We start from the raw sequence: 23,361 nt of genomic DNA, 5'->3' as shown, positions 1-23,361 counted from the left end.
TGAAGTGTACATTGCATCTTTAATTAACTTCCCAGGAGTTAATAGAGCTTGCATGAAACTTCAGGGGTGTTATTTTGTTAATTCCCGCCAGCTGACAATCCGTTTTGAGAATGAGGAAGTTCAAAAGCTTTCTGTGGAGTCCATTCTGAAGTCCCATGGCGACTTGTCCATTGGGGGTTGTTGTTGTTTTGTACCAACTAACAGGGCTTGAGGCTTTTGCAAAATGTGAGTCTTCTTTTTGCTTTTTTATTTTGTGAAGTTAAGGCACAGTCCTCAGAAAGTTCACAAGATTTTTTTTTTACAGGAAAATTTCGCCATGGGATGAGAAAACCTTGCAATACTACCCTTTAGTTAATTCTTTTTAAAAGTGGTGATGTAAGAATCCATGGAAAGCCACTGGAAAGATATCACCTTGTTGTTGTATCTTTATACCCATGAGGGTCTTTTGAATTATTCACAGAGAACTTGATAGCTGCCCAGCTTGCTCAAAGATGGTCCCATGACTTGGATTCCGGATTCTTGATAAATCCAGTTCTTAGGAGCGTCTTAAAGCAAAGTGAAAAGATTATACTTTCTGGGGCAAATGGAAATGCTTTCATGTGTTGTTATTGACACAAATGGCTTTTAGTACGTACCTGACTTACAAAAACAGGCCCAGGACTTACTTGCCTTCCTAAACTCACATGTGGGTTGATGTGGTGGCTGTTTGTAGCTTTAACCAAATGAAGAGGTAGCTCCGATATCCACACCATAAGCCCTGTGTTTATATATCACCCCCCCCCCCATTCTTCCCTAGAATTCAAGTACAGAGGTGAGAATTCTGAAATTCAAAATATACTCTGGTGCATGTCCGGAGTGAAGTTCGGTGTTGATTGTAGTCAACGAAACTCACCATCAGGCCTTGATGTAGAAGGGGGAATTAATATTTTGTAAAACAAAGTGCATGTGTACTGAACATTGTAACACTGCTTGTTCCGTGGAAATGGTAGATAATGAGCATAATAAGTCAGTTTCTTCATGTGAGGATTTCACATGCATTTCTTATCATTTGTAGAGTATATCTCACCACCGGCGGCTCCCTTTGATCATCGGATTGTCTCAGCTAAAAGAGCAGGGATCAATAGCTATTATCATGTCGACAAGGGCGAAGTTTTGGGAGGGTAAGTACAACTGAAGGTATTGTTAGCAGAATGAGGAATCTCTTCAAGTTGTTGAATATCACACTGCAGTGGGGGGCCCACCAGGGGGCGCATTGGAAGATGGCCGACAATAACATCTCTCCGACCCACACGAGGTAATTAAGAGGCTGCTATGGGAAGTATGCATCCTTCCTCCCCCCCCCCAAGGGGATGGGGGGTGACTGCCTTGCCAGCGGTGTCCATAATGCACCCCCGGATTCGAAAGAAGGGGGTGTGGACACTTGGCACGAAGCCCTCGAGCGAAGTCAGCTCTTCCTGACACTGTCTCCAATTAGCGCACTGGTTCGCATTAGCTCGAAATATTTAATTGTAAATATATAATTGGAAAGAAGCTAATGCACATACATCAAGTGAAGATCGGGAGTAAAGACTGCTGATTAATGGGATCTCTGTGAGTGGAGTGACAGGCATGAAAATAAATCAAGTGAAGAATCAACATCAAGAGACTGGTACGTTGGAGTGAAACGGAAAGGGAGGGGAGGAAAAAACTTTTCTTTTTTTGCCTTATGTGAGTACCAATAACCCTCCCCTCCAGACAGAGAGAAGAATCATTGCTATTATTAATCACAAGCAGGAGACTAAGAACTGTGTGGGAGTGGATTATTGATTGAAGAGAGGATGGGTGGAAATACCGGGGAATGAAAGGAAAGTTTTATGACGCAGTTAAAAATGGAGTTTCGTGAAGACAGGCTTGCCTAAGGTGGATGAGAGGGAGGAGGACCAGGGTCATTGGAATGTGAATGTATGGTTATCGGAACGTTATCTTGACCTGGCAGAGCCCTCTGAGATATAGATTCACAAGCCTGTGAATCAACGGACAGACAGTGGGAATGTTTTTAACGGAGGTGTGGAAATGGCATCTGTCCTGTATGTGATATCATTTTTGGAGAGTGTAAAACCCACACAGGAGATGTTTGTCTTTCACCCGCTTGTGAAGATTATCAGAGATCACAAAGAAAGGAATATATGATAACAACAAGAAGATGAAGAAAATAACAAAAAGACTATCTGGACAGAACTGGATAGAACTGTTTGATCAAGGCAGCAGCAAGAGTGATGTTTTGACCCCTTTCGGAACTTGAAGTATGGGTACCCCCAACAAAAATTTCAAAAATCTGGCTGTATAATTTGGACTTAATGTGATTTGGAATTAATGTGATTTGATTGGCCTGTTAATAAAAAATATATTTTTAAAAAAAGAATATCACACTGCAGTGGTAGATTAGGCAATAGGGGTAACTAGAGTAAAACAACATGGATAACCATTTAAAGTGCAACTTTGTGAGGTGTGGAAAATCAGTAACAAAGGCAATGTAACATATTGATAGTTTTAAATGTTAAGTTATATAACATATTATTTTTCCATTTGGCATAATTAGCCATGTTTTCAAGATATAGGTTAAAAAGCTGGGGTAATATGCAACTGAGTCATATTCAGAATGGCCTCACTGAAATGAATGAACGTAAGTCCATTGATTTTAGTGTATCTACTCTGAGTATAACTAATATTGAATATCACTCTGTATATCAATTGACTCAAAGCTTAGTGGGGACAGTGTCAACTTTCAAGGTACACAACCATTCTTACCTGATCTCAGATTCTGTCCATCATTCCTTACAGGAATCATTCTCAGGGTAACTCCCACATTATTTTCCTCCTTCAGACTTACATTGGTGTGCCTTTCTTAAGTATATTTCCTCTTAATTTGAGGAGGTTTGACAGAAATAGCCAGGAGTCCAGCAGGATTGGTGGGGCAGTACCTCACAATAAGGGACAATTGCTAGACCAGGCTTCCTCAAACTTGTCTCTCCAGATGTTTTGAGACTACAATTCCCATCATCCCCGACCACTGGTCCTGCTAGCTAGGGATCATGGGAGTTGTAGGCCAAAAACATCTGGAGGGCCGGGTTTGAAGAAGCCTGTGCTAGACACTGTTCTGCCTCAAATAATGAGATTCTAGTGAGGAAAGAAAACTTGAATGCTCATATCTCAAAGGAAGGGCAATGGGTCTTGGATTCAGCAACATTTCCCTCTTTTCCTTTCTTTAGTGGACGATTTGGCCAGGTGCATAGATGTGAAGAAAAATCAACGGGTCTCAAATTAGCCGCCAAAATTATAAAAGCAAGAGCTGCCAAGGAAAAGGTAAGGGCAACTGGAGTGCAGGTCTACAGCAGAACCTAGCCCAAGAGGTTTTGTTATGCAGATGTACTTTGCCACTTCCAAGTGGCAGCTTTTGTTCTACTGATTCCCATATACCTTGGTTTATTATGCTCCTGTTTGTACAACTTGCGAACACAGCTGTGGAACAGTTATTTCTTCTTCCGCTTGCATTGCCTTTTGAATCCCTGCTCACTTGTGTCCACAGCCCATAATGAGATCTCCCTGTAAATCCATGGTTATAAATAAGCCGTACAGCGTGGTGTAGTGGATAAGAGCGGTAGACTCGTAATCTGGTGAACCGGGTTCGATTCCCCGCTCCTCCACATGCAGCTGCTGGGTGACCTTGGGCTAGTCACACTTCTTTGAAGTCTCTCAGCCTCACTCACCTCACAGAGTGTTTGTTGTGGGGGAGGAAGGGAAAGGAGATGGTTAGCCGCTTTGAGACTCCTTCGGGTAGTGATAAAGCGGGATATCAAATCCAAACTCTCTCTCCTCTCTCATTTATTATTGTAGTTAATTTTTCTGCCACTGAGCCATAGTCTTGGCCTCTCTTTCCATTACACCAAGTTCAGGAGGGATTTATCCGTCTAATCACAGACACCAGGATATCCCCACCCCTCACACTATTACAATATCCTTACCATTTCTAGGCATGAGCTACTTTCTCCTGTCCCCCCCCCCACATTAGCTTAAAGCTATTGCCACTAGACAATATTTACAATATATTTTTGCTATTAATAGGGAGATACCCAGTCTGTCCTACAAACCTAGGAACATTTTGAATGAAATGTCAACAGCAGGAAGGAGCGATAGCCAGTGTGGTGTAGTGGTTAAGAGCGGTAGTCTTGCAATCTGGGGAACCGGGTTCGTGTCTCCGCTCCTCCACATGCAGCTGCTGGGTGACCTTGGGCCACTCACACTTCTCTGAAGTCTCTCAGCCCCACTCACCTCACAGAGTGTTTGTTGTGGGGGAGGAAGGGAAAGGAGAATGTTAGCTGCTTTGAGACTCCTTAGGGTAGTGATAAAGCGGGATATCAAATGCAAACTCTTCTTCTTCTCTTCTATATCAGCGAGGTCAAGCAATAAGTGTGCATCCAATTTCTGCCATATTTATCATCATATTTAGCACCGTTCTTGCATTCTTCACAGGACGAAGTAAAGAATGAGATCAATGTGATGAACCAGTTGAACCACGCGAACCTCATTCAGCTGTATGATGCTTTTGAATCAAAAAATGACATTGTTCTCGTCATGGAATAGTATGTTGAATGTTTCTTCTGTTTCCTTTTCTTGGGCTTTCGGTTATGTCCACACGTGTGCATATACACACACAGAGTAAATGGGCCTTTTATTTCTGAGCCTTATTTTGACATGGGTCTCTCCAGTAATGTAAATCTTGAATTCTCTCTTTTTTCCAGTGTGGAGGGAGGAGAACTGTTTGATCGAATTATTGACGAGAACTGCAACTTGTCAGAGATAGATACCATCTTGTTCATAAAGCAGATCTGTGAAGGAGTTCAATACATGCACCAGATGTATATCCTCCATTTAGACTTGAAGGTACAGTGCATTGATTACACTACCCATGAGATTAAAGGCGGCAATTTTCCTCCCTTGAGGCACACTCGCTTGGCTAAAAGCTGCTGGATTTCAGTGTTATACCTGCAGTTGATTTTCTCAGACTTATTTTTGTGGTCACTTAACGAACGACTGCACTATATTCTGTTTTCAGCAATAATGGAGTCAGAGGTGGGTGTCTGAAGACTTAAATCACACATCTGACATAGCGATCCTTAAAGCAAATTCATTCCGATTTCAGCTGAGGTTGTGACATTTGAGAGCATCACCATATGAAAAAAAGGATTCAAGCAATTTGTTTCCTGACAGCCCAGATGCATTTAATCTTTAAGTCTTCCCTCTTAGTCAATATCTGGTGTTAATATTATTAATTATTATGATTATGATTACTTATTCAATTTATATACAGCCCTTTATCTAAAGATCCCAGGGCGGTGAACAACATTAACAACATAATTCTCATAGTATAATAATCAAATCACAGAAAAAATCATAATAACATTCCCCCCTCAACACACACACATTAAAAAGGCCCACATTTAATATATTAGATACTGGATAGGGAGGGGAATAACAGTGAACTAAGAAGCTAAAGCTGAAAGATAAATGTTGAATAATGGTGAGTATTAAAATAAGAATGGAGGAGGTGGAGAGCTTAAAAAAAAATTCCATGTCTCAGCCTGGATTCATAATGGGCTGCAAAATCACAACACAGACTTCCTGAAGTCCAGTCCGAGTGCTTTCTGAAAGCTCACTAATGAGTTTTTTTATCTTGACTTGCTACATTATGTCAAACAGAAAAGCCACAGCAAGCGAAAACCTACCCTGGCAGAGATTTCCCAGCCTCAAATACCACATGATTACAGTCTGAGATGTCCACAGAGTCTAACCTGCTTCGTGATGCAGGCACTGCAAAGCATATTTTTGTGCTGTGTTGTATTTTAAATGTGCTGATTCCACTTCATGTAGCATTTCTCATAAATGTGTGCTCTCTCTTTTTTTTCTTCCTCCTGGCAGCCTGAGAATATCCTGTGTGTGAATAGAGAGACAAATCAAATCAAGATTATTGACTTTGGGCTGGCAAGGAGGTACGTTGCTTTCAGTCAAGCTACCAGCATCTTTTAGTTCCTAAAACCAAAGTCCATTTTCAAGTGATCCAATACTGGGAGAAATGGCGTAATAATAAAGAAAAGACTCTCTAGGCTACCAAAAGATGGCCGGTCTTGAACACATTTCCTGATGAACCTGATAGTACACATGTTGGTCGAAGTTTTTGAACAGGCAATCTTCACAGCAGGGTGAAAAGGCTGCTTTTGTTGCCGAAAATGCTGTCATAGACTGGAAGAGGGATCAAATTTTGCTTCTTTCCAAATAATTCAGAGCAAGATGCTATTGTGTGGTGTAGTGGTTAAGAGCGGTAGACTCGTAATCTGGGGAACCGGGTTCGCGTCTCCGCTCCTCCACATGCAGCTGCTGGGTGACCTTGGGCCAGTCACACTTCTTCGAAGTCTCTCAGCCCCACTCACCTCACAGAGTGTTTGTTGTGGGGGAGGAAGGGAAAGGAGAATGTTAGCCGCTTTGAGACTCCTGAAGGGGAGTGAAAGGCGGGATATCAAATCCAAACTCCCTTCTTCTTCTTCTTCTTCTTCTTCTTCTTCTTCTTCTTCTTCTTCTTCTTCTTCTTCTTGTGATACAAGATTCTCTGCAACAGGCAGCATGCGGTCATCAAAATAAACACAGTCCTCTCAAATTCACATTCTGATCCTCAACATGTTCAGTGGGTTGACTTTAGTAGGGCTTATTTCATGCCATATGTTAAGGATGGAGGTACTAAACCAAAGGCAACATTACAAAACAATGGCCGTACAAGAAAAGGAAGTTTGGGGCAAGACAACAAGAGATGCTTTCTAGTCACCAGCATGTTTTATATCAGGTATAGGCAAACTCAGCCCTCCAGATCTTTTGTGACTACAACTCCCATCATCCCTGACCACTGGTCCTGTTAGCTAGGGATAATGGGAGTTGTAGTCCCAAAACATCTGGAGGGCTGAGTTTGCCTTTGCCTGTTTTATATTCTCTGACATCATCCTGATAGCTATCGGTTTGCCTGCCCCCACTAACCACCTATTTAAAGCATCTTTGGGTGGAATTCAATGTCGTGTTCAGTGGGATATGTATGAGTTCAATGCGGTCTGCCCACACAGTGGGACTCCGCCCCCCCCCTTCCTTCACTGCTGTCACACGTCCCCTAAACCTAGTCTGGGTTTTTCCCCAATCCTCCAGAGCACATTTATGGAGCGAGGGGGAAGGAAAAGAAGAAAGTCATGGGGACAAGTCGACCTTGTTCCGCTTGCTCATCAACTTAGTTGATTCCCAACCTTTGTGTTGAACTCTTAAGTATCTGTACATACTGTAGACGTTATCTTTGCTGTCATTGTTTCTCATAGAATCATAGAATCATAGAGTTGGAATAGACCACAAGGGCCATCGAGTCCAACCCCCTGCCAAGCAGGAAACACCACCAGAGCACTCTTGACATATGGTTGTCAAGCCTCTGCTTAAAGACCTCCAAAGAAGGAGACTCCACCACACTCCTTGGCAGCAAATTCCACTGTCGAACAGCTCTTACTGTCAGGAAGTTCTTCCTAATGTTTAGGTGGAACCTTCTTTCTTGTAGTTTGGATCCATTGCTCCGTGTCCACTTCTCTGGAGCAGCAGAAAACAACCTTTCTCCCTCCTCTATGTGACATCCTTTTATATATTTGAACATGGCTATCATATCACCCCTTAACCTCCTCTTCTCCAGGCTAAACCTGCCCAGCTCCCTTAGCCGTTCCTCATAAGGCATCGTTTCCAGGCCTTTGACCATTTTGGTTGCCCTCCTCTGGACACGTTCCAGTTTGTCAGTGTCCTTCTTGAACTGTGGTGCCCAGAACTGGACACAGTACTCCAGGTGAGGTCTGACCAGAGCAGAATACAGTGGCACTATTACTTCCCTTGATCTAGATGCTATACTCCTATTGATGCAGCCCAGAATTGCATTGGCTTTTTTAGCTGCCGCGTCACACTGTTGGCTCATGTCAAGTTTGTGGTCAACCAAGACTCCTAGATCCTTTTCACATGTACTGCTCTCAAGCCAGGTGTCACCCATCTTCTCATGTATTTCGTTGTCATTCATTAGATATAAACCAAGGGAGAAGCTGAAGGTCAACTTTGGCACTCCAGAATTCCTCGCTCCCGAAGTTGTAAACTACGACTTTGTATCATTTCCTACCGACATGTGGAGTATAGGTGTCATTGCCTATATGTTGTAAGTATGCTGCAGCCTACATTGTTAAGACTGTGTTTTTCTTCTGCAGTTGATGTCAAGTTGATGAAAGCTACTCCTGGACTCTGACTGTTGCTCAAAGTCCAGGTTTACATTGCTCCTACGTAATGCACAAAACGTTTTGCCTCTTTCCCTGTCTCCCGCAGGCTTAGCGGATTGTCTCCTTTCCTGGGTGATGATGATAATGAGACTCTGAACAACATCCTGGCTTGTCGGTGGAACTTTGATGATCAAGAATTTGAAAAAGTGTCGGAGGAAGCTAAAGACTTCATCACTAAGCTTCTCATTAAGGAAAAGGGGTAACCAGATACCAGTAGCTTCAATGTACTGTCCAACCAGAAATTGTTTCCAAAAATGAAAAGTTCTTTTCATATGTATCTCTCAAGTGGCAGAGTGTTTCAATGATAAAATCCATCATAAAGAAGGAGAGTTTTGACGTGTGCATCTGGTAAAAGGAACAGGGATACAGTGGTACCTCGGGTTACATATGCTTCAGGTTACATACGCTTCAGGTTACAGACTCCGCTAACCCAGAAATTGCGCTTCAGGTTAAGAACTTTGCTTCAGGATGAGAACAGAAATCGGGCTCCGGCGGCGCAGCAGCAGCAGGAGGCCCCATTAGCTAAAGTGGTGCTTCAGGTTAAGGACAGTTTCAGGATAAGAATGGACCTCCGGAACGAATTAAGTACTTAACCCGAGGTGCCACTGTAGTTCAGTCAGTAGAACATGAGGTTCTTAATCTCAGGGTTGTGAGTTGGAGTCCCATATTGGGCAGAAAAATTGGATTAGATGACCCTTGCGGTCCCTTCCAACTACAGTGGTACCTCTGTATGCAAACTGGATCCGTTCTGGAGCCCCGTTCGCATCCTGAAGCGAATGTAAGACGCGTCAGCACGTGTGTGGGTCACGTTTTGCTGCTTCCGCGCATGCAAGTGGCATCATTTTGCGTGTCTGCGCATGCACGAGCGGCGAAACCCGTGAGTAACGCATTCCGTTACTTCCGGGTCGCTTTGTAGCGCAACCCGAAAATGCTTAACCTGAAGTGTATTCATCCCGAGGTATGACTGTATACAACTCTATGATGTGACTAGATTTTAAGAACTTTTCTGTTTAATTCAACAGGAGTGAATTGAGCGTAGGTTAATAGTTAAATATCATTGTTCGTTTATCTGTTTGATTTATAATTCATCCACCCAGAATCCTAAGAGGCTTTGGGTAGATAACAATACGCTAAACCTCAGTTTCACTGAGCAAACTCTCACATCATCTCTGTCTCCTGGTGACCAGAAGCCAACATTATACTGCATTTCCAGGAGAAATTTCCCAGGCCCAAGTGGTGCTGCATCCTGTTCTCACAGTGACTAATCCAATGTCTATAGGAAGCCTACAAGCAGGATCTGAGTGCACCCACTAGTATAAAGGCCCAGTCAAGATCAGGATTGTATTCTGAATTGGGATCCTATGTGACTGCTTTTAAGTGGCCAGCTTAAGCATGATTTTAAAAAAGGTTAAGAATGTAAAGTGTAGTTTATTTCTCAGCCGTAAATTTAAAATTGGCTTTCAGTCAATCCTGTTTTGTTTTTTGGGGGGTCACATTTTAAACATGAATTCTACAATTGTTGTATAGCTATTAAATACTGACACTCATTTTTACCCCCCCTTTAAGCTGGAGGATAAGTGCAACCGCAGCCTTAAAGCATCCTTGGCTATTTGACCAAACACTCCATTGCAAATTGCAATCTAAGGTTTGTATATCAGAATAGAATTGTTTTCTTGTTCCTAAGCAGGGGCGCAGGGGAGAGATTGGTTTCGCTCCTTGTGCTAAATGTGATCTTCCAAAATCCACACTTCCCAAACTGAAAGGTGAACCAAAGCAAAGCTCTTCTTCAAAATTTGCACGGCTCTGAATTTTGTGGTGCCGTCCTCCCAGCCAAACGATGCATACAAAAATGTGTGTTTTTGTGAAAGTAGCACCCACAAAAATGCATTCTGCTATGTGGAGATTGCTTCCACATAATGCTTATACTGGGCAAAATTACGTGCAAAAAGTATTAGGAGAACTGTGCACAAATTTGCATACAGATTTGCATGTGGGCTGCATCTGCAGTGGGGCAAACTGAAGACTGGGGGGGGGGGGGGAATGAGAAACTGAGAGTAACCGAAGTTGACAAATTCACCCATCTCTATTCCTAAGTCAGTTCTGCTATTGAACCTATCTGGCTAGACTCTTATGCCGGTGCTGATGTTGGTATTGTTGATGAATGGGTAGTCAAATTGTGCGAGTACTTGGAGCTTGCGAAGCTGACAGATGCAATAAGAGATAAACCTAAAAAGATGGTGAAAGAAGAATGGGAATGTTTAAATAATTATCTCGGGGATAAGGGTTCATCAATAAAGACCTGGTTATGTTTAGAATGATACCGCATAGGGAAATGTTCCCCGATACCAAGATGAGGGATTCTATGGAATGCAGATAGAGAGAATTGATAAGAATAATGATCTGTTGTGACCTTGACGGAAGCGTACAATAGACGAGCCTTCTTGTGTTTTGGCTCATTTCACACACACACCCCATTTTTCCCTTCCTTCTCCTTCTTCTTTCCTCTTTCTTTTTTCTTTCCCATAATGCCTTATGTTCTATGCCATGTACTTTGATATTTTTTGTAGTTTTTTAGCCTTTTCCATTATTATTATCATCAAGGATTTTTCTTTTGTAATTTTGGTTGTTTATATTTATCTGTATTTGTTTAAAGCAAAAAACAAAACAAAAAACAAACAAACAAAAACTACCAATGTACATGTGGTGCCTATTTGTGTGAAGAAATTATGCTGGTTATTGTAGATGTGGATTAAAGAGTCTGAGGTGCCCCACCCCAGCATATGTACTCTGGCCAAAAGAGCTTAGCCCACACCATTATAGATGCTCCCCACATGAATGCCTGATCATTCAAATACCCAATTTGTACAATCTCTCCCCTTTTGGAAGGGGAAAAAAATTTAGGAAGCACACCTATTTCTCTGCCACCATAAAGGCAGTCTGTGTCTTGATAAGAGTCTTGGAATCCATTGCATGATTTGAGCCTTTTAGATGTGCTTCTGAGCCACCTAACTAGAAATCACACATACAGTGGAACCTCTACTTACCATCATAATCAGTTCCGGTGGCCCGTCCTTTGGGCAAAACGGGTCACTGGTAGAAGCGCCGTTGCGCGCATGTGCAGATGGTGGCTTCTGCGCATGTGCAGACGGCGGCAGCCGCTTCTGCGCATGCGCGAATCATGGCAAACCCAGTTTTTACTTCCGGGTTTTCCGCGGTCACAACTTGGATCGGGCCCAAATAGAGGTGGTCATAAGTAGAGGTTCTACTATAGTTGCTCGCTGTTTTAAATGTATCACAAGGCTGGGACTCTTGTTGAGCCAGTACTGACATTCTCTTTTATCTCCCTGTAGAGAAAGGCTAAAGCTTCCGCTGGATCTCAGGCACCTGTGACTCCATAAGCTCTATGAGAAATGGAAGGTTGGTAACATTTCGGGTATCAGTGGAAAATATTGACTACTGGGCCACTCTGTGAAGGCCACTGCTTTGCTATGAAGCGTCCTCACTACATGGATTAAAGGGGTTTCTTCCTACCACCAAGTGGCTAAAAGAAATCTCCAGATCTGTATAACGATAGATTATGAATGCATGAAACCATGTGCAATTGTTCAGGGCAGTTTCCATAACAAGTGCACAGCTTCAAGTTAGTGCTGGTGGGTTGACTTAACATTGACACCTGAAACAGTCTTTGATTAGTAGCACAAAGAAGAAGCGGCTCAGCCTCTGGGGCAGAACTGCTCTGCTCGCTTTCTGGCAAGGGAGTCACTGTTGCTTACTGAGAGGCAGAGCGGCAAGGCAGTGAATTAGTTTATTTGTTCTTGCAACCACTGTGGTCATTTCAACCATCATTACAAAGAAATATACATCCTATCCTTGCTATACAGAATGCACATAGATACACCATTAAAAAGACAATGTTAGCCAATTTATGCATGCATACATACATGGGGGGCCCGGGTGGCGCTGTGGGTTAAACCACAGAGCCTAGGACTTGCCGATCAGAAGGTCGGTGGTTTGAATCCCCACAACGAGTGAGCTCCCGTTGCTCGGTCCCTGCTCCTGCCCACCTAGCAGTTCAAAAGAACGTCAAAGTGCAAGTAGATACCGGTAAATAGGTACTGCTCAGGCAGGAAGGTAAACAGCATTTCCGTGCACTGCTCTGGTTCGCCAGAAGTGGCTTAGTCATGCTGGCCACATGACGCGGAAGCTGTACACCAGCTCCCTTGGCTAATAATAATAATAATAATAATAATAATAATAATAATTTATTATTTATACCCCGCCCATCTGGCTGAGTTTCCCCAGCCAGCGAGATGAGCGCCACAACCCCAGAGTCAGCCACGACTGGACCTAATTGTTAGGGGTCCATTTACCTTTACCTACCTACCTACCTACCTACCTACATACATATATACATCTTAAAATGCAAACCAAAACACATACGTTTCTATATTTCATTGACAATCAGGTGGCTACAGTCCACCATATTATCCTTGATGAACAGTCTTCTCAGTTTTGGGGCAGCAATCACAAATCTTGCCATGTTGTTTATCACAAACTTAACAAAGCCAGACAACAAATATGTGATCTCTACTTGTTCGTCAGCTTCAGTCGTCTAACACAACAATTCAAGGATAGCTCTTGGTTCAGAATACAGAGGGCAATGTAATACATAATGGTATAGATCTTTAACTGCTTGATCGACACATTTACAAAGCCGCTTTTCTGCTGGGATTTTCCTGTAGCGTCCCTCTAAATATTCTGAGGGCATTAGTCTGAAAATGCAAAGCCAGAAATGAACAAATTGGTAAATCATACAGATAGTTCTCAAAGCCATGTGTTACTTTAATTAACTGTCGCTGTGGAGAGAACCTTGATTTCGGGATCGCCTGTAGATCTTGTGCAAAGCAGTGAGGAGGACAGCTTGGTGCAAATTCGCCAGGGCACCTGATCCGGCACTGCTGCCAGTGCTTTTGCACCACAACGACCTTGCCACTCCCCTTCTTGCTCCCAGTAAGCAACAATGACCCACCTGTCGGGAAGGTAGTGTAGCAGCTCTGCTGCACCTGGCAAGATGCTTCTGATACTAAGACTGCAGCCCTAAGCGCATTTTTTCATTAGCAATGGATCCATTTGTAACTCTCAGTCTAAGCCATCACATCCCTGAAAGATGCAGAGCAATGCAGTCCCCTCCCCAAAGTATAATTTGGTCATCTAGCCAGAATTCAATGTCCTGTCAGAACCATATCACAAAACTGTTCTGACCATTCTTGCACGGTATGTTTTCAGATTACCAGAATGGTTTTAGAAAACACACACTATGGGAACAAGTTCAAGGGACTATGGAGAATATCTGGAGATGGCTCCTTCTTGATTTTGGAAATGCTGAAAGCTCCTGCTTGCATAACCGCTTGTTATTTATTTTTTTAAACTTGCGAATATTAACTTAAGATATGAAATACGCCACTTTGCATTTTGAGTACTAATTCTGAGTGGTGTTTTTGGTCCATTTGGCAACAGACAGTCAGCGCGATGGGGTTACATTTATAACTGGATGGCTTGTAGCATTGTTTTGCAAAGACTGCTCTGCAGAGCTTCAAGGTTTCTGGTTTATAGTAGATTCCTGTAAGTTGCATTACATGTCTCCATGTCTAAGCCACCAAAACCACATTGTTCCCAGTCACTTCAATCATGCACTGAGTCAAATTTGTGGGACGAGACTACTTGCCTCAACCAGACAGGGTGGAATAAGGCAACATTTCTTATTTTGTCCGGTCTCCAATTTATTCCACATCTGGTGTGAACTCAGGCTCCAATCCTAACCCCATGGACCTGGGAGTAAGCCCAATTGAATTCAGTAGGACATGCTTCTAGCTAGACATGGTTAGGTGGTCTGCATGTATAGAAATAATAGCTACCCATGTGGGCCCACTGGAAGAAAAGAAAAACAATTGCCACGATAGGGTACCTTTATTTGTTGTTGTTTAGTCATTTAGTCGTGTCCGACTCTTCGTGACCCCATGGACCAGAGCACGCCAGGCACTCCTGTCTTCCACTGCCTCCCGCAGTTTGGTCAGACTCATGTTTGTAGCTTCGAGAACACTGTCCAACCATCTTGTCCTCTGTCGTCCCCTTCTCCTTGTGCCCTCCATCTTTCCCAACATCAGGTCTTTTCCAGGGAGTACCTTTATTAAGACCAATTAAAACATCACAAGTGAGCAAGCTTTTGAGTTGGCCAGAACCCCTCTTTAGGATGAATGTTAAGCAAAACAACAAGGACCTGCATATGCATCAGTTCTCAGATGCAATGTGGGATGAGGGGACCTCTGACGCAGGAACATAGTTGTTTCTGTAAGGAAAGTAGCAGCAAACAAAACAAGAAAGAAGGAAAGTCAGTATGGGGGAGATAGAATGAAAATTTTAGAAAGTACTGTCTGGCTGCTAAAAATAAATTATAAATAAATAAATCCCTGCCTTGTAAGTGCCCTCAAAGTCATCAGAAGTTCTCCACCCATTGCCTTTTTGCCATTCCCTTTTCTGAAAATGTGCCCAAATAATTCTACTGAGAACGTTTGGAACAGCCCTGACTAGGAGATAGTCAAGAATCTCTGTGTTTGAATGGATTCCATAGAGCTGGAGGAAGGTGGCAGTCTTTTGTGGAGAGCTTAGGAGCTCTTTGTAGTTTGGAAGAGAGGGAGAGAGGTGGGGAGGGTTAAGAGTTCACTAAAGGCAAGACCTCTCTCTGGGGATCTGGCGTGAGGTGGCAGATTTAATGCCTTGTATATTTGTAAATAGAGTAAATATTAGAGAGAGAGCCTAAGTCTCCAGTGCTTTTGCACCCAAAGGCAACCAAAACTAGATATAAAGGGGGGGGGGGCTTACTGCTTAGGGTAGTGGGGAGCATGCCACAGATTGAAAGGGAGCAATCTCTGAATGATCAAAGTGTGACTCAGGCAATGTTATTCATTTAACGGCATTCGTTAAGGGCCATTTTCCACATTCATAAATATCGCATGATAAAGCCCTACCAGTAAACAGCCCAGAATGTAGCTGAAGGATCACGTGTACATAATTCTGCTGCTGCTTTTAACGATATTTTTATCTGTTTCTTTTGCAGAAAAAGCTGCTGTGTGGTTACTGCTGCTATGACGTTTGGAAATTAAAAAAAACCCAGCAGTTCTGGTGCTTCAACTCCCCCCCCCCTTTCTCCCCATGATGACTTGAGGCTTTTTACTAAGTGGACCAATACCACTTTAGCTGCAGGATTGAGTCGCAGTAGTACTGAACTGCTTTCTTCCCCGGCTTCCTAGCTGTTTTCAGTAGCTGCTGAAGTTTCCAGGAAGGTGTTTCTGTTCAAAGGCGGCTGCTTGAATTTGTGCTTGAGGTTCTTATCATTGCTTGAATTTCAGCGTGATAGCTCTGGTTTTCCAGACTCGGCTGTTGAAAGAAATGGTGGGGATTTCTTTTAGATTATCAGATCTCCTCAGCTCAGCAGGTTAGGGTTGATCTCAACTGGGAGAGGATTGCTTTCAAAGAAACTGTATTGGGGGGGGGGGGAGAGAAGCAGGTAGCAAATGTGGAAGACTGTGTGTGAAGTTTAATTTTTAAGACAAGGTGTTCTCTTTTTACCATATAATAAATAGAGTGATTCTATTACAGCAGTGTGTAAATGGCATGGAAGTATGTTTGCTCTCAGTGCACCATGAAATGCCTTTTCTGTGCCAGCTAACATATCACTCTGATACCCAGTGGTGTAGCGTGGGTTGTCAGCACCCGGGGCAAGGCAAGTAATTTGCGCCCCCTAGAGTGAGTGAGCCAGGTAGGAGCAGAGAGCTGCGAGTGCGAGCGCCCCCCCCCCCGATGTTGCGCCCGGTGCGGCCGGCCCCCCCCGCACCCCCCACGCTACACCACTGCTGATACCATTTTTAATTCGGCCAGGTTATCTTAGGCAACTGCACAATTTGAATGCAGAGAAGCATGTGTTCCCCCATCTCGCCTCCCCCTCAAAATTTGGTAGCCTTGTGCCTTCGAATATTTGTTCATATTCTTTAAGCATCATAATGGAAGGAATCCCAGTATATATTTATTTTTATGTTGAACAGAGCAGGTAAAAGAAAAGAAGAATGCTCTGAAACTGAGAATCCTAATATTCTCCTGGCTTGACAGCTGGCGCAGTGGGAAACATGAACTGAGTGAGGCTCCTAATTCAAATTTCACCTCAGCCGCTGTCTCCCGACCTCAGCCCCTCATCTCAGTATTAGGCTTACAAAACTGACCCACCTTACAAGTTGTTGTAAGGGTTACTGAGTCAATGCCTGTAAAACGTTTTGAACGCTCACAAAAATTCATATAAAATAGAAGAATTGCAGATATTGCTGCAACAGAATTAAGCCGTTGTAGTATTGTAGCGGGACTCGGGTGGCGCTGTGGGTTAAAGCCTCAGCGCCTAGGGCTTGCCGATCGAAAGGTCGGCGGTTCGAATCCCCGCGGCGGGGTGCGCTCCCGCTGTTCGGTCCCAGCGCCTGTCAACCTAGCAGTTCGAAAGCACTCTCGGGTGCAAGTAGATAAATAGGGACCGCTTACTAGCGGGAAGGTAAACGGCGTTTCCGTGTGCGGCTCTGGCTCGCCAGAGCAGCGATGTCACGCTGGCCACGTGACCCGGAAGTGTCTTCGGACAGCGCTGGCCCTCGGCCTCTTTGAGTGAGATGGGCGCACAACCCTAGAGTCTGTCAAGACTGGCCCGTACGGGCTGGGGTACCTTTACCTTTACCTTTAGTATTGTAGCAATGTTAAAATGCTGTCCTGCACATTTCATTATAGAAAAACTTCCATTTATCTAAATATGGCTGAATTTATCACTGCCAATGAAGGGTATTTAAGTTGTTATGTGGCCCCAATTCATTGGTCGACATGGCAATATCTCTATTGCAAGACATAAAAAAAAAGAAGAAGCCCCATGGAGGCTTTGCAGAACTTCATTTTCCTGCAGAATGAGGCAGAATCTTTCCTTTTATCCAGCCTCTCAAAGTTCCCATTCCTGTGGCATTTGGAAGGAGAGCTTGGGGAATACTTGAATAGAAGACCTTGCCCAAGAAACTAAGATTTGGTTTAACTGGCATATAAAAACACAATTATTGCTAACACAGCAACTTTTGGCCATGTATGTGTGATAGCTACCAGCTGCACCAACAATGGGCAAGAGTGCCGTTCACATCACAAGTGTAATCCATGACAATGCAGCACCCCTCCTTGCGCGTAACAACTTTTCTAATTCTGACAAAATCTGCAGGCTGAACGTGGAAAGGGATTTCAATATACACTTTAGTGCCAGTATTAAGGGTTTTCCTCTCTTCATAACACGCACAAGATGCATGCGGCTTTCAATCTTTAATAAATATATATATATGTCTTTGTGTGATCGTGGTATTCTAACTGCTGTCTTCGTTTGAAAAAAAGAAGAAGGGGGAAAGCACAGCCCTGTAGAAAATTGGAATGATTTAAATTCAATCCTTCAAATTTCAATCTTTTGTAAGTTGTGGAACCAATTCAGGCACAATGTTTTGCATTCATAGGAAGGCTCATGGCATTAGTCCTCCGAGTGTATGCATGTGCGCATAAATGCACACATACACATGGGGGAAAGGGTTGGTTTTTTCCTTTTTCTTTTTTGCAAATTCACACAGCTTGCTAGATAACCTCACAACTAATGATTGGGCTCCTGGATGTTTCCTGTTTATAAGATTGTTTAGATGTCTGGGCAAACCATTGCCCCGCACACCAAAGATGAATGCGTACGACAAGTTTTGGAATGGCGGGTCATAACTTTATTAAAATCAAGGACCTGAAAGGGAAGAACTAGAAAACAGTGCAAGCTGTCTTTGTGAAGTGGATAAGGAGAGCTTCTGAAGTCTGTTGGAGGTAACCTCAATAGTCCCATCAGAGGCCACACACAAAACTCCTACTCAGTTCCTAAAATTCAACGGGCTAATCCTATATCGCAAAAAAAGGGAGAGCAGGGTGCCATGTTGGCAAGAGAAGGAGGACAGAGAGGGAGGGTCTGGGTTACAAAGCCACTCAAATGTCACAGATTAATAGACTTGTAGAATTGGGATGGACTCTGAGGGTGATGCAGTCCAACCCATGCAATGCAGGAATGTCCCCATGTGACATGATGATGCCACAGGACAGTAAACTCTTATGATGCCATTTCCAGTGGGATAGAGGCAAATGTAGCCCTGAAATAATGTGGAGGACTGAGATGCTGGGCGGGGGGGGGGGGCGGGGGGTGTCCAAGAGCCATCACAGTGATACAAAACATTATGCTAGAACTGGACCACGTGTAAGAGTTCTGTGGTCTTTGTGTGCTTTCTGTTGCTTCAGAAAGAGAATACTCCTACAGGAATAGTAAAAACCAGTACAATTTTTATTCTTGTTTTCAAATTTCCCATCGTGTTATCAGTGGCAACCCCGAGTGTCGTGGCAATCTATTGTGGATAAATTGGCATTGGTCAAAGCATTAATCAGGGCTGTTTTCAAATGTCAGATCTACCTCATGACAAAACAGTGGCATGCCACCCAGGGGTACCCCAGTAGTTTCCAGGCTATTCCTGCTCAGACATCTTTGTTTCATCAGGTGGCAATATTTCTGCAGCTTTTCTTGGGTTTCTGGCATTAAAAGTGGTATCTGCAGTGCTAGCTTTTGCGAGCACAGGGGGCCTATGAAACATACTTACATGCTAACAGAGGCTACTACATGGCAGAAGGAAACACATGATTTGAAATGATGTTGTTGATCTAGTCCAGAAACCTCATGCCCACACCACGAGTTAAATGTAAGTTGCGAAAACTTTTCAGTGGTTGGAGATTTGAAATGTGGGCTATGTTCAGAACTGAGTGATCAGAGGAGCAGAAGGCCACGGAAGAAGGTTTCAGTAAGTTGGGTTCAGGAGATCACTCAACATAGAGTGGGGTACAGGTAGAGGTGGAACAGGGAACAAGGTAAAATAGTACAGGCTTGCAGATCCTACTTGGAACCAACATAACTTCATTAATTCATGGACTTTCAGAAGGAAGACCATGCATAGCCAAGTAGGTCAGAGAAGAGAAATTGGTGGCTCTTATGAGAGATTGCGGTCTGTCCGTCAGCCTCAATGACAGCATATGGAATAATAACCTACAGTGATGGCTATCCATCAGATCATTAGTTATCTAAGTTTACTCATGCCACTGGAACCTGTGCTAGAAAATTAATTTATGTTGCTGCGTCTTATTGTGCAACAAAGCAGAAAGTTGGAGGAATGCAGCCTATTCAACACAATGTGATTCACTGATGCAAGGGCACACATAGGTTTTGAAAACCAAGCTCTGTACTTATCAATAACCGGCTGTAAACTTGCGAAAAGCAACACTTGGTGGGTAACATACACATTAAACAGCAAGAGATCAATTCCATTGAATTAATACATATCCTCAGAAATATGTTCTGCCCTGTATTTCTGAATGTCTGAATATAAGCAACCTGGCCATTGGTCTCCTTGTGCTTGCAAACGCTATCACAGGAAACACACCGCTGTCCCGTTCACTTCAAAGGAAGGGAGCGACTGTGTGTGTATCCCTCTACAAATAGATGAAGTTTCCTGCCTTGCTGCTGAATGGGGCAAAACATCAGAGCCCACATAGGGAGTTGAACCAAAGCTGAACTCTGTGGATTATGCACAGTGCTATAGCCTCGGACTGCTCTGTTGTGAAAACCCTCCTGAACTGAAGGTACGAGGGTTGGGTTGCCATTTGGTATCCATTGCAAATGAACGCCATGGGTTATATCCAGTTGTGCCTATCCATTCATAGAAGGCTCTTTACGACAGCGGAAAGCGGTTAGGAAGCAATGTTGGCAGTCTCCCACTTTCTCCTGCAGATTTGAGGGTGCTGCAGAAGGAGGGGAGGAATCAATGAAAATTGGTCCCCTTCCCATACATTCACAAAAGCCACCACTGGATCGAAGAGGTTTCTATCAATGGAGGCACACAAACAAGTACAACCAGTGCTTTTTTCCCTTAATATTTTTTTTTTAGGGGTACTCTCATTTTGACTCAAGAAAATCACCATTTTATAGTTCAAATCGGGAAAAATAAATACAGTAAATGGACAAAAGTACAAAGATTCGCAAAATGTTTAGGGGTATGCATCCCCCCCGAAAAAGCAGCCCCATGTTTTTGCAAGCTAGGCACAACTTCTACAAGGAAAATAACTTCTATTTTGTAAGTTCTTGGGTAAGGAGCAAAAGAAAGCAAACTTGGCTTTTAGGATCCCACAGAACAGTGTAGTAATCCTGAGATTGACAGGTATTTCACAGTCAGGGGTAACAGTCTGATGTAACTAAACGCTTGTTTGTCGCTATGTACAATGCACTGCATACAATATGTTGAAAGAGATGAAAAATGCCACCTGTAAATAATGCTTTCAACAGTCGCAATTTCAAAACAGTTGTAATCATGGTATCATATTCAAGGAACCTTTTCTTGACTATTAAGATTATATTAAAGTAATTCTTGATCAACTAGAAGATAACTACTTCTACAAGACTCATATAAATTATTATTCTATATTTAATTGCACTTTGAACAGCATGCTTTTAACTCCACTTGGCTTTTTTATTTTATAAACGATATAACCACAGTTTGTTCTCTTCAGGTTTTTTGTGCGTGTGTGTGTTTCACAGCACAGTTTTTTCTGATTTTATACCAGGCTAATCAAAGAGAGTGAGTGTGTAACTGTATGTGTGTTTTTGCTTATCTGTACGGTATTTTGTTTTTAAGAGTTTTAGAAACTGTGAATTGCCGTGTTTGAGAGCAGGTTGCTTGAGGAGGGCACTTTACAAGCTGTAGTTATTGCCTTCAGCTGTTCATTCACAGATGGGCAGAGGTGACTACAGCTATTGCTTTTGCAACTAGGGAACAGAACAGACGTTTCTTCTAATAAACGTGTCAAGATTCAGAATCCAGTGGGGTGTAATTCCAAAACGATTGGATATTTAGTGTGGCACAAATACAGCCCACATAAACTGCAAACTGCTATGGATTGGGTGTACTTTTAGTCATAGTTAATCACTTCGCAGTGGCTTCCTGCCTCTATTTTGTTCTCTCTCATTTGTGTCACTGCACTGATTGGTGCACTACACAGTCATTCTTATATTAAGGCTCTTCTGGGATTAGCTCATTCTGAGAATTTATGGATTGAAATGGTATAAAAGGTTTGCGCAGAGTGTCTCTTTCTCATTGCTAGGAATGAGCCATTCTACACACACACAGCTGTGATTGGAGGAAAGGGGTTTCAGGTCAAAATATACTATTTCTGTGTAGACATATATGAGTTTTATTAGCTCAGCATCTCTCAACTAAGCACTCCACACATTCAAAAATGCCCATAACAAAAGGTATCAATTTTTTACAGCATACTACACTTGTGATTAAGGGACACAGGTGGCGCTGTGGGTTATACCACAGAGCCTAGGGCTTGCCGATCAGAAGGTCGGCAATTTGAATCCCTGCGACTGGGTGAGCTCCCGTTGCTCGGTCCCTGCTCCTGCCCACCTAGCAGTTCGAAAGCACATCAAAGTGCAAGTAGATAAGTAGGTACCGCTCCGGCGGGAAGGTAAACAGCGGTTCCGTGCGCTGCTCTGGTTCGCCAGAAGCAGCTTAGTCATGCTGGCCACATGACCTGGAAGCTGTACGCCGGCTCCCTCAGCCAATAAAGCGAGATGAGCGCCGAAACCCCAGAGTCGGTCACAATTGGACCTAATGGTCAGGGGTCCCTTTTACCTTTACACTTGTGATTAACCTTGGATTGCCAAGAATTAACATGGGATTTCAGTTGTTGTTGTTGCTGTTGTGAGGCCTGCAGATTTTGGATGTGCCGAAATCGCAGTCAACAATCTGCAATGTCCCTATGAAAGCTCACATATTTCAGAGAATAATTCATGAGAACTTCAGGTTTTGCTTCTGGTTCGATGGTGACAAAAAGCTGAAATGACTTCTAGAGTCTTGTGGCATCTTAAAGACTAACAGATGTTTCGTTCCATTTCCTCAGACAGATGGTGGGCGGGCAGGCAGGCTTTAGTATTTGCACCAATTTCTGCAGCAGCAAAGCAGCTCATGCCATGGAGTTTTAAGATCTCCTTCCTCTCTCCACCCAATCAATTCTACATCAATTTCATATTGCAGAAGAAAAGCTGGTTGCTGCCTGTAGGGTGCCTAAAAATGTGTGTGTCAATTTCCACTGAATGGCAACAAGACTTTTAGCTACATACCTCTGACCCTAATATGGTTTTAAATATAAATAATATCGGGTGAACAAAATGCAAGGTTTCAGTTATGATTCAGAAGCTGACAGTGATGACTAGTCCACAGCAGTCTTGCAAAGACCTTTAAAAAATGTTTTGCTCTCAGAAAGGATGCTGTATCTTAATGTATTATTTTTTTTATTAGTATAATGCTATGTGATTATGCCCAGTGTAAGTGAGGCTTAATATTGCATGAATCCACAGTAGGAACATTAAGGGTTTATGTGCACTTAACTTTCGCCCCATGTCTTCCAGGAACAGTTGTGCACTTGAAAGCTCTGTATCTGAGTGCTTTGTTGTTGTTTTTACCCTAGAGCTTTCCCTGTGAAAATTTGGGTCTTCTGCAGATTGCTGTTTGCTCTGATTCCGCAGTAAAGAGTGGATTTTCACAGGGAAAGATGAGGGGGAGAGAAAGCACTCAGACATGGTGCTTTAAAACCCAGGCTGTGTTTGGAAAGCATTGAGGAAAGGTAAGCGTGGATAAGCCCTTAGACCAGAGGCTCTCAAAGTGTGTGACAGGACACGATTTCCTCCAGTGTTTCATCCTACCAAGGAATCACAACCAAGGAAGTGACATACTTGGTTGCACAACCTTTCTCAATGACAACTAATTAAATTAAAGAATGGGGATTGAGTCTACATGGATCTAACCATATACTA

The 23,361-nt window shown here is 43.1% G+C and overlaps 1 protein-coding gene and 1 long non-coding RNA gene across 3 annotated transcripts in view; one reads left to right on the top strand and one right to left on the bottom strand.

The window, feature by feature from the left end:
• MYLK4 (myosin light chain kinase family member 4) overlaps positions 1-11,783 on the top strand; it is a 78,806-nt gene extending 67,023 nt beyond the window's left edge. For both annotated transcript variants that reach the window (XM_083449440.1, XM_083449439.1), the window contains 9 exons: positions 1,055-1,160; positions 3,249-3,342; positions 4,510-4,619; positions 4,779-4,920; positions 5,956-6,026; positions 8,120-8,248; positions 8,413-8,565; positions 9,933-10,011; positions 11,717-11,783. In XM_083449440.1, coding sequence (XP_083305566.1) covers positions 1,055-1,160; positions 3,249-3,342; positions 4,510-4,619; positions 4,779-4,920; positions 5,956-6,026; positions 8,120-8,248; positions 8,413-8,565; positions 9,933-10,011; positions 11,717-11,764 — 932 coding nt within the window. In that variant the 3' untranslated portion in view covers positions 11,765-11,783. The remainder of the gene's footprint in view (positions 1-1,054; positions 1,161-3,248; positions 3,343-4,509; positions 4,620-4,778; positions 4,921-5,955; positions 6,027-8,119; positions 8,249-8,412; positions 8,566-9,932; positions 10,012-11,716) is intronic.
• A 4,130-nt stretch (positions 11,784-15,913) lies between these two features.
• Positions 15,914-16,765, bottom strand: LOC310681649. Its single transcript, XR_014513443.1, has 2 exons — positions 16,275-16,765; positions 15,914-16,099 (listed from the first exon to the last, which is right to left on the bottom strand). It is a non-coding gene; the product is annotated as an uncharacterized lncRNA (long non-coding RNA).
• Positions 16,766-23,361: the final 6,596 nt, after the last annotated feature.

Source organism: Podarcis tiliguerta, assembly GCF_965153285.1.
Source record: "Podarcis tiliguerta genome assembly, chromosome: 7".
Classification (NCBI taxonomy): Eukaryota; Metazoa; Chordata; class Lepidosauria; order Squamata; family Lacertidae; genus Podarcis; species Podarcis tiliguerta.
Note: the sequence above shows the minus strand (reverse complement) of the source record. Positions and strands in the feature narration are given on the sequence as shown.